The 12,152-nt window shown below is 42.1% G+C and overlaps 1 protein-coding gene across 2 annotated transcripts in view; it reads left to right on the top strand.

Moving 5' to 3' along the window:
- Positions 1-12,152, top strand: part of CARPA (Carbonic anhydrase-related protein A) — a 248,319-nt gene that overhangs the window by 211,444 nt on the left and 24,723 nt on the right. For both annotated transcript variants that reach the window (XM_031994020.2, XM_031994019.2), the window contains exons 5-6: positions 7,904-7,999; positions 11,733-11,799. In XM_031994020.2, the coding sequence (XP_031849880.1) occupies positions 7,904-7,999; positions 11,733-11,799 (163 nt within the window). The remainder of the gene's footprint in view (positions 1-7,903; positions 8,000-11,732; positions 11,800-12,152) is intronic.

Below are 12,152 nucleotides of genomic sequence, written 5' to 3'. Positions count from 1 at the left end.
TCGTTTTCATGAACATTGTTTAATAGAGCTTTATATCAATTTTGACTGTTGCAATTATAGGAACACGTGTCCTAACCCTCTTCTGAAATCTCTAGCTTCCAAAATATCCATATAATTATCCAAGGAAAAACATAATACAATCTACAATATTACAGTATATAATAATAACATAATAACGTCAATGAAAATGCATGTAAAATTATAAATAACATTTAATATTAACCGTTTGAGTACTCAGAGGCGCTATAGCACTCTTGTATCAGTATCAATTATAACATTCTTACTGTTTTTCAAGAACTAATTCAAAGCAAAATTTATTCGAACAAATGTTATTTCTTTTGTAATAATTCAATATTCGTGATCCAATTAGATAACTGCTCTTATTAATATTTTTCACGCACGCCCAATCACGTCCGCATTTTCGGTGTATGTCCACGAAATTTGTTCAACATAGAAACGGTTGAACCGAACAATAAATGACCGTAAATCCAGCGTTAATCCGGCAGAAATATTGCAAGGAAATTACAGTGCTGCCTACGGTACGTATCGCGCGGCGAGAAGCCATCAGCTTCTCCAGGAAGCCTCGCGGTGTTTGAAGGATAATTCGAGCGTCGTAGGCGGCGCGTCACGACGTTCCTTGCGGCCTATGGGCATGCCATCAGGATTTCTGGCACAATGCTGTATTCCAGCGAGTGATAGATATACAGCTGTAATCCCGCGCCACCCTCTCCGGCTAGCAGCTATATTAACGCACGAGTGCCGGCATGCACCGGAGCCACCGGCACCACCTATGCATCTACCGGAGACGCGACAATGAGAGTCAGTCGTCGGGGTGCGTGTGCATTAATATGTAGATGCGCGTGTAGTTGTGCCCATTGGGATTTCGTCGTTCGTACCGTGCCACCGCCCCGCATAATTCTATCCGCGGAAAAAATCACTGTAAAATTAACTGTAAAACTGTCTCTTGATACTCTAACTGCTTCCTGTTGTATGTTCCGGATTTTATCATAAATTAGAGAATTGTGGATCTCGAGGATAGCACGAGGTTCGAGAGATAGAAATATGTTGTTTCGAACGTGTACGGTATTTATCATGAAAACTGTTTATCTTTCGTATTTGTAGATCGGCGTTGAACTGTTTTAGGAAAGTTTCTAAACGGGCCTTCGTTATATCAATATCAATATAGACTAATAATAGAAATTGAATAGCAAGCTTACACAACTTCCGTCGTCTATCGATATATTAACAAAACCTTCTCTAACCCCACAAGACAAAGCTACAAAATCCCTTCGACGTATCCCTAACTCTCCCAAATACCTCTTCCAAATCACACGAGACCCGTTCTCGAAACGGGGCCAAGCCAAAAGAAAAACAACAACCCTAAACCACCGCACGAACCGCCGGAGAATCTCAAAAATCGCTGGGCCGCTATCCAAGAATCCCCAATCCGGGAATCACCTGTTTTTCCAACAACTTTCCCGTGCATCGATCAGATTCGGCGCTGGCTGACATCGAGATTCGTTATCGTCTGGGAACAAGATTTCGCCGGGCCATCGGGGGTAAGTCGTGCCGGGGGGCAGGGGGTTGTCTCAAATTCGCCACGTCTCGGAAATTCAGGATTCAGTCCGGGTACGTGAAGTGCAGACTCGGTGCGGTGTGGCCCCCACTCTTCCGAGTATCTTCGCCCGGTGAACCATCGGATCTTCTCGCGCCATCCGCACCCTATCTCCCTCTATCCCCTCTCTCTCTCTCTCTCTCTCTCTTGGTCCCTTGCTCTCCATCTTTCTCTCGCCGTGTGCCTCTTACCCCCAGCCTATTCCGAGCCCTTGTGCTTTACCCGCTACTTTGCCCTCCACTAGAGCATAATCACCGGGGCTGAAACACCGCTGGAAATCCGCAAGCACAGCCCCCGACTGCCGCCGCGGAATGTATTAAGGGGCCGCTTGAAACACTTCCCTTGATCACTTTGAAAGGAAAAGTGCCCGGTGAAATTACGAGTGCACGCGCCACTCCGGCTGCAGCCGGGGTCTACAGCTTCGATGGGGATCCGCGTGCACTTACCGGAGCGTGTCTCAGCGATTTCGGGATCATTGATGGACTCGCCTTGGTGACGCTGGGGTGGGTCACTTCTGACCCCACGGAATGTGAGCGTCGAGTGGCGGGATGCGAGAGATGAAACGGATTTGGTGGGGTGGTTTCGAGAGAATGGAACCGTGGGAACTTGTTAGCGGGAAGTCAATTAGTTCATTGGAGACCGAAAATTGTATTTTTGTGAGGTGATATTCTAATTTTTATATTTTCGTTTGTTCGAGATCGAAGCTTTTGTTTTTACGAGTTCGTATTGTAGTTGGTGTATTTTTATAGGTTGAACACGAAAATCGTGTTTTTATGAGGTATAATCGTGTTTCTATGTTTAATGTAAATCGATCGGAGGAAGACGTAGCATTAAATCGAAATTCTATTTCTTTTATTTCCTATTATATTTGCATTGCTTCTATATATTCTTTATCATTGTCTCTTACCGCTGACGATGAAAACCGGCGTTTATTGAATTTCACGTTAACTAAATTTCCTTTCGACCGAATCAACCGACCGAGTGTTTCAATAATTCGACGATTCCCAGAAAGAGCGAATTTTCTTTGGCTTCCCGTTAAAATGATATTTTTCGTTCGATGTTTTATTTGTCGCGGGCAGCGGTTCGTTAAAATTTTATTGTTCACTGTTAGCGGCCGGGCAAAATTACGCGGTGCTCGATATCAATAAATTAGCCGCGCCGCAGGATGTTCTAAATTGCATTTACTATTTCCCTGCAGGGCATTAAACATAGAACGACTTCCGTAATCGCAGTTGTACTAGGATTCGATTACACACGGCTACCTAAAATTTAATTAAATCCACACACTCCTCGGGACCCACGGTTTTCGATGGCCGTTCCCCGGCCGTGATGGAAAATTATAAAATTCAATTTACACCCGGGGAAATTTTGTCGCCGCCGTTTTAAATCGATGTCCCGGGCGAAATGTTTTTTCTCCCCCTTCCTCCCCCTCCTCCTCCTCCTCCTCCTGCGCCCCCATCTGCCCTCGGCCATTCATTCCCGTTAAAGTATCAACGTAACGAAATAATAGAACGCGGAACGAATTTAACGAACTTTTCCGCCACTACGATTTTCAATTGCCGTGGAGAGAAAAAAAAACGCTCGTTCCGATTTTAATAACGCAATTAATCAGTAACCGAAGTTAATCCTCGTCACAATTATAACGAACTCTTATAAAAATAATAAACCGCCCCTTACACAATTCCACATACTCCATCGTATTCACCAGTATTTCCAAGCATTTAATAAAGTTAAATGAAACTTCTCGCCGTTAAAATTCCCTCGGCGTTGCCGCATGTGAAAAATCCAAGCAAAAAGTCAACCTCGTTTCACTTACACTTATTAGAAATATAACCAAAAAGTCAACTCCAATTCATCTTTGCTTATTAAAAATTCAATGAAAAGGTCACCTCCGATTCATTCCTATTTGGAGATAGATTAGGTAGATTAAGTAGGTTAGGTAGGTTAGATAGGTTAGATAGGTTAGGTAGGTTTAGTAGGTAGGTTAGGTAGGTTAGGTGGGTTAGGTAGGTTAGGTAGGTTAGGTAGGTTAGGTAGATTAGGTAGATTAGGCAGCTACCCACTCCACCAGTGATCGGAGCTTCGAAATTACTTAAATACAATTACAATAAGAAAACTGATGTCGATTAAAAATACTTAGTAACACAAACAGCTAGATGATAGTGTAACACGTGTACTGTGATACCAAGTCATAAATAAATATTTCTAATACCATTTGTCTTTGTTATGAAAGCATATGTACCGTTACGCAAAACATTCGAAATTCTCGTGGCAGTCAACGTGTTAACGAAAAAGTCAAGCCCGTATACATTTTCATCGGAAATCCAATACAAGAAATCAACAATATTCGTAACATCGCGATCTCTGCAACATTAACACGTTGAATGCCATGGGTGGGTCACCGGTGACACCCAACCAAATCGAATTACCATAGTTCATTTCAATTAAACGACGATTATTCGACAATATTTCCGTATTATAAACAATGCTTCCGAGTGCGGTGATATTGAGCAAGCTCAGTGTGCAATAATACTAACGCGTTTCAATTAAATGATTTAATATTATATTTTCCCCATTTTGTGTACTTTGCTCTATGAAATCGTGCGGCGTTCCACGTGTTAATATCAAAAAATCATTTTTCCTTGAGAAGCGCAATATTCCAGGAAAACCACGATTAAAGATCAGCAACTTAACAAGCAAATGACTCAACCGAGTCCTCGGTCCTTCAAGGGTTGTTTAAAAGTCCTCTCCGAAGGATCAGGAACAACGTAGCACCGTGAACTTAATTCTCCTTCTATCTGGTCGCGTCGAGTCTGGCGGTGAGCGGGCTGCCCGAGCAAAAGTCCGCATTTCCCCCTCGCGTATCGCGCGAACGGCGCAGAGAAAAACGGAAGGATAATTCCGAGGGGAGGGTTCGAGGCAGTCGAAGAGAATCCGACGTCACGGCGAAGGGTTAGAAGTAAAAAGAAAAAGGAAAATGGAGGAACGGTTCGTGTAGGATGCGGGGAATCTTGCAAGTAGTGCTGGTCCTACTTTGATCAGACGCAGTGGATTTACGCTCATCCCCGGCAATCTGGTATCTCTTTCCCTCTGTGTCTCTCTTTTCCTCTTTGCACCTCTAACCATCTGTTTATCTCTCTCGTTTTACACCTGTATCTCTCTGTATTTGTTTCTCTCTGTTTTATTTTTCTGTGCATTTCACCTTTTCTTATTTCCTATCTCTATCTTTGACTCTTGTCTTTTCTATCTTCTCCACACTTCTTTCTTTTCTATACTTTCTCTCATTTCCTCTCTGCTTATTTCTCTACTTCTCTACTGTCTCTGTTGCACTCCGTTTCTCACTCTTTCCTTCACTATCTCTTTCTCCTTGTTTTTCTGCTTTCTCCATCCTTCTTCAGCTTGTTCTCTGTCTCTTCAATCCTACCTCTTCTTCCCTCTTTCCATCCGTTTTACACCCTTACGAGCGATCGCGCCCTCTACGTCGTACCCGTTCACAGAGTCGTGTTGCTACAGCCGCTCCTCGCGGCGTCTTTGAAGCACGACTCGTCGCGTCGTAGGCATTTCAAGGAGCACGAAGCATCGGCGGAAGCGCCGTGGCAATGCCATTACCAACAGACCGAGGGGTCGAGGGAACGTAACAGTGGTTAAAAGTTGCCTCTTCGTTTCGTTCGTATTGTTTCCCATTAGGCCGTGCAATATTAAAGGTCGGATTTCTTCTCGAAACGCAACCGTTTATCATTCACCGGTGTGCAGAGTGTAATGGTAACATTGAAAGATTGAAGCTGTATAATTCCAACTGTCGAGAACGTCCTTTATTTTCGATTCCTCGATTAAAAAATTCCTCTTTTAGAAGGTAATTTGAAAAGCGTTTATTATCGATAAATTCAATTAACCTGGTCAGCGTTCACCGGTGTGCGGAGTGTAATGGTAACTTCGAAAGATTGATGCTATATAATTCCAACTGTCGAGAACGTTCTTTATTTTCGATTCCTCGATTAAAAAATTTCTCTTTTCAAAGAAAACGTGAAAACGGTTTATTATCGCTGATAAATGTAATTAACGCGACTGAAAAAACTTCGATATAAACTAAAGCAGAATGAAATTCTGAAACGTGAAAGCCGGAAGAGATTTTATTCTACTTCGATTAAAAGAAAATTCGGTTTAACTTCTCCCTTCCTCCGTACACTGTTGTTATAATCGCGAAGATCTCTCCGCTTTTGTTCGCTTTATTCGCCTCCCAACTGCGTTCCTCTTCCTCCGATTTCTTCGGAAAAGATTTGTTTCGCCGCACCGCTCCGCCTGTTCGCGGCTTATTTAAAAATTCTAACCGGGTACCCGAGTTGCCCGGGCCGCGCCGCGGCGGAACACGAAATAAGAACGAAAGACGAATTGCTTCGCTTTGAAGACGCGAGATGTACAGAGGCTAGTTGGAATTTATGACGACGAATACGAGGCGGATGCTTTTGAAGGGGATAGAGGGAAATCGAAAAGATTTAGGGGAACGTGAATGTGACGATATGCTCCGTGAATTTACGAATGCATCTCGCGCGGTCGTCGAGCATTTGCAAAGGATAATTTTGATTTTTATGAAAGCCCGGGGACTTGAATTACCGTTCCCAATTTCAACAAAGCTTTGTACAGCTTTGATCAAGGATATTACTATTGTATTATTTATTATATAGAAATAAAATTTAAAATTGTGGAATAAAGTAATTATAAATGGGGTAATAGAATAAATGAGAGAAGATACAAAGTTTGTAATAATGTTATGGGGTTGTTGAATTTTTTTAGAAATTTCTCTTGAATACTGTTTCTTCCGCTTGTTTCATTAGATTTCGCCCGGGAGAATACTTCAACCCCGACCATGCGAATAAATTTCATGGAAAAAAGGGTTGAGCGTTAACTTTTCGTTTTACTGGGGAAAAACATGGGTTCAAGAATGCATGGAAGAATCCTTATCGATCCACTACCTATAAAATGGGAAGAAGGCAAAAGGTAGCGTCTTCGTTTTATCGAAATAAAGTTCTTAATAAAGGATCACGGTATATCGCAGAAAAAGTAACAGCCCTTGGAATGTCCTCGAAGAATTTTTCATTATTGTCGATGTAGAGTACCATAAACCGATAATAGAATCTTGGATTAATATGCATGTATACATCGATTTTTGTTCGTTTCTGTTGGCTGGGAATAAAACAATATTCCACGGGAAACGCTTTGACGTTTATCAATTTCCAATCGTGGCTGCAGTATTTAATTTATACAAATTTAAACAAAATTCATATACTCTTCGGAATTTAATAAAATCGTTAACAGGAAAAGTAAGTTTCATCTTTTGATCTTCAGCGTGAAGCTTTCATATCAAACGTGAAAGTGATAAAACGTTTCAACCTTCAATCACTGAAATACTTTGAATATTGCAAATTTCAATTCAAATTCGTATTCAAATTTTCAAACTCACAAATTCAGATTCAGATGCGTATTCAAATATAAATTCAAATTTTCAAATCTTCAAACTTTTAAATTTTTAAATCTTCAAATTTGAATGTTCAAACTTTGAAATTCATATTTTCAAGCATTTAAACTTTCAATGTTTCAAACTTTCAAATTTTCAAATTTTCGAACTTTCAAACTTTCAAACTTTCAAACTTTCAAATTTTCAAATTTTCAAATTTTCAAACTTTCAAACTTTTAAATTTCAAAATTTTCAAAGCCTCAAATTTAAGTGTTCAAGCATTGAAATTCATATTTTCAAGTATTTAAATTTTCAATGTTTCAAACTTTCAAACGTTCAAACGTTCAAACGGTCAAACTTTCAAATTCAAACTTTCAAACTTTCAAACATTCAACCCCCGACGAAAAACATTTCAAATCAGCATACCTCCTTACAACAAACCCGAAAATCACTACTTATGATACCCGCGAACCAACGATCAACTACAATGATCTACGAGACGGTCGCGTCTATTGAGCCGAGGGCCCTTTTGAAATCTGTCGACGGTTAATTCATTCGAAAGCCTGCAACACGCACGAAAACGCTACCGGCTCCGCTCGGCGGGGTAACACAATTTCGGGAAGACGATCCACGACGGGTATTATATATTATCGGGGCACACAAAGCATCCCTTCCGGTAGCCGGTATTCGTTCGTGCGAAGACGAAATTTGTCGACGTAATTACGCGGCCGGGAAATACGAGCATGACGTTAAGGCTTGCAGCGACGGCGGGGGAGAGGAGGAGGACGTGATTACACGTGGAAATAATCCGGACTTGGTCTGATATTCTGTTTCAGATACAAGTATACGGCTTCAACGCGGAATTGTATCACAACATGAGCGAGGCGCAGCACAAGAGTCAAGGTCTGGTCGCGATCTCGTTAATGGTCCAGGTAAGACGACCGAATTGTTTACCACCTAGGCCGTTCGAACCACTTTACTGGCTACATTCGGACGTTTGTGTCGTTACTATTGCGAGTTTCGCGACGAAATCCGTTGGTACACCGTATAGTCGATCGTGGAAGTTTCTTGGGTTACCTGAAAAAATAATGGAGAAAGTTTCGACGATTCTTTTTTAATTGATTATCGATTGTGAAAGGATAGGTCTGTTTATGTTTCTCTGTAAGAGAGGAGATAGCGTTTACATTTGTAGATGAAGTAAGACGTCTTTATTGTAGCTTCTCGAAATTTGTGGGCGATTGTACTTGAGAATACTACTGAATGCAGTTTTTGAAGTCTTAGTTGAAGTTCGGTTTGAAGTCTTGTACGACATGTTAACATCCTTTTAAGATTTCCAGATATACATGGGACAATTTGAAAAGATTCATATGTAAAGGTTCTTTTTTAAATAGAAACGTTAATAAATTGAATATTTATAGAATATTTATAGAATAAATTACTACGTTTCAATCGATTATAGAAAATATCAATATTTATAGAATAAATTACTACATTTCAATTCATTTTAGAAAATATCAGTATATCCTTTTTAAATACAACCTATGAATTGAAATTACTACATTTCAATCGATTTTAGAAAACCTTGTTATATAAAGATTCTTCCTTAAATTCATATTCTTACATTCCATTAGACCACTAATTCCTTGGCTCGAGAAAACGGAAAAAACGAAGATCAGTGCCGTGCATAATTCATTGAAGTTCAAGCGAGCACTAAGGAGTAACACTTTATTCCCAGCTTCATTTTCAGCCCGAGTACTTTTCACTTATTTAACGGGATTTTCGTCGGCGACGGTGTTTTCTTGTTTCCCTTGTTATTTACTTTCTCTTCACGGCCGCGCGTCCCGCTAAAGACCGCGCGGGGAGGGACGAACGGAGGATGTGGAACGGTGGAACCGGAAGACGCGCGAACGGACGCGCCGCCTTCGGAACTTCGAAATTTATTCCGAAAGTAAACACCGTCGCGCCCCTCGCAAAAACCTATTGCATGTTTTATGGAGGCGAAATCTCTGTCGCGTGACGGGGACCGGTTTTCCCCGGTTTCCCCCGGTGCCCGGTTTTTCGCCGCGGTTCGTTCGTTTCGCGTCGTTAATTTCGCGGCGCGCGACGAGTGATTTTGGTTAATGATTTGGAAACGATCGCTGGAGACGCTTCTTTGACGCGGGACGCCTGCGTTACCCCTTTTTGCATCATTAGTGGGTGAAAATTAGTGGGTTCGTTGTTCTGTATTTCACGGTTACAACAATGATGAGACGCCTTTGTTACAACATATATTAGAAAGAACGAAAAGAAACGAATGTGACAGTTGAGTTTGCGGTTCATTTAAATGGAATTTGTGGATCAAGAAAATAACAGAAATATCAATCACTTCGATTTATTGAACTTCACGCATTAAATTTCCTAAAATTCAATCGGTTGTTAGGAACATATTTTCCTCTGTCGAAGATGAAAAAGTAGACTGTCGCCAAATATCAAACTAAAAATCATTATTATTGCTCTTATTGTCGTCACTGTTATCATTATTCAATATCTATTATTACAAATTTCCACAGACGATACGAGCTAAACACCGAGATCCTCAAATTACAAGCTTCCGTTCATACGAAACCACCACGCTTCCACACAAAAGAAAATCATCTCACTATCCAAAGAATCTTCTCAAAAGTCCTGAAAACCAAGAGACATCCTCAAGTCCGAATAATATCCGATCCCCGCTACGAAACAGCGAAACGAAACACTAGCACGGTTGACGGGCGAACGAATTAATTAACAGAGGGGTCCGCGTGGCCGGAATAAATTAACAAACGAAGCTACCTGTGGTGAATTATCGAACCAATGGGGTCGCGGCCGTTGCTCTATAAATTAACGAATGCGCGGCCAAGCGCGCGGTTAAAAGCGCGAACGAAGAATTCCGTGGGACGATCCCAAAGCGACCGCAAAACGCGCGCGCGCGCGAGCGAGCGACGTGTCCCGTTGAACCTTTAACAGGTGCTCGATCTCTCTCCGGCGCCGTGGCCGCATCGTAAAAGTGTGTCGCGACGGTGGGCCCGTGTTGACGGCTGTAATTCAAACGGATTATACCCTGGGGGTTGTCTGAGGGATGAGATCCAAATGAGTTGGTAGCACTGCTCGGTGTCGCTGCTCGAACAATCTAGGAACCTAAATGAGCTCCCGGTTATTTTCACTCGTCGCGTCGCGTCGTTCCGCCAACCCCCTCGCTCCCCAACCCCCTTTCACCGTAGACGAGCACCCTTTGCGGGGTGCAGCGCGATAGTCGTTTTTGCGACGCCAGTTAGGGTTGATCTTCGTGGTTTCTAATCACAAATATTGGTGCTCGGGGAATTAGTGGCGAGCAAATGGTGCTTTTTGTGGTTTCGGGATATAATTTGATGTCGGAGGGAATAAGGGATAGAAACTGAAAGGTTTTGTGTTTATTTTTGTTACTGGGTTTCGGATGTTTATTAGAATTTTGTAAGGTTTTAGTGTGAATTGCTTGTGAATTTTGTGGACACGTTCGCGATCGGGGAACGGCGGAAATGGATGGAAAGTTGATAATTGCATTTATCATGTTAGACTTTGATAGTCGTTTACGGCCTCTGTAGTTTCGGTACGGAATTTCCGCGGGAATTTTCCGAGCACGGATTTTTCCCCGTTCTTTTCCCAGATTTCATCGGTTACAGATTCGAAAATTTTCAATAAAGTAACAGCTGGTATTGTATCCTGGAGCTATCGGCAGCCGCACGATTGAATTTGATTTCTATTTTATTTAAAAACCGCTCTCTTACGGCGCGCACATTTTTTACTCTCAATTTGATTACGATCAAATCCGGCGAAATATTTTGTTAATAAAAACCTTTGTGTAAAGGTTCGCAGAGTGCTATTATTGTAAATGTGCAGCTGCAATGCAATTGTTGCTATGGCCGCTAAAAATAAATAATAAAACAAATAATAATTCTCAATCCCAATCACGAAAAATACCTAACGAAACGAATGGCGATACTCAATCCTCGTGAAACAAATGCGAAATTCGAATGTCCAATATTCCCTTCGATGTTCAAATTCAACGCTCGGCTCGTAGGAGCCCATAGCAAACTACCGTAAATTCATAAACACCGATGCGGGAGTCCCAGTCGCGAAGAAGGGATCGGAGTTCGAGAGTACAAGATCTTCGGCCGTAAACAGGTGGTAAGGGTTGGAGAACAGCTCGGACGTAGCGGTGACGTGAAAAGGGACGAGGACGCGGGGGAACGAGGTCGGGAAAGATGGCTCCGCGTCGTTAAAGCTGGTTTCGCGTGATCAGTTACCGGGCCGTTCCATCAGTGCGAAACAGGGGAAACTCTTGATCTCGACGCGATGCCCAGATGAGCTTTTATTATTTATCGTTACTTTAGAGTTACCGGTCCCGGTTTAGCCCGGGGTTTTACGGTTACCTTTAATGGCGGCCAGTGTAGAAGTTCCGAAACGACTCTTCGCCTTCGCCTCTTTATGCCGGCGCACTTAGCAGCGCGGAACGGCCCCCTTTTCATGGGAAATCGATGGAAAACGTATTAGGGTATAGAATGAACGCGAAGAAGGGGGCGGTTCGTGGTTTCCGCGAGACCGATACGCTTCCTGTGTGTTCGTGTCCCTACGTGTGCACTCAAAGAAGCCTTGTTCCGTCTGTTTCAGCTGGGGGAGACGCTGAATGCGGAATTGCAGGTGTTAACCAGTGTATTCAATAAAGTTATGTACAAAGGTGAGTACGAACTCGACGGCTGTTTGGTAACACTTTGCGCTCGACCACACTTTTCTACTGTAAACACTTCGTATCCTTCGATGTTTGTGATTAAGAGACAGAACTATTCTGCTTCTATGTTTCGTACGTTGATACCTCGTCCAATGTTTAGCATTGAATTTTCAATTATATAATTACGATATGTCGTTGGATACGACTGACAGTCGGTCGAGTGTAAAATGTTAATTTTTATCATCGCTTGTGTACGCAATCGTATGAAACTCGGCGATATTTCTTTATTCCAAGTACGAATCTTCTTGTAAAATAAGTATCAAATCTCCATTAATAACCAATTAATCCGATTCTCGGAGATA

This window comes from Nomia melanderi, chromosome 4, assembly GCF_051020985.1.
Source record: "Nomia melanderi isolate GNS246 chromosome 4, iyNomMela1, whole genome shotgun sequence".
Classification (NCBI taxonomy): Eukaryota; Metazoa; Arthropoda; class Insecta; order Hymenoptera; family Halictidae; genus Nomia; species Nomia melanderi.
Note: the sequence above shows the minus strand (reverse complement) of the source record. Positions and strands in the feature narration are given on the sequence as shown.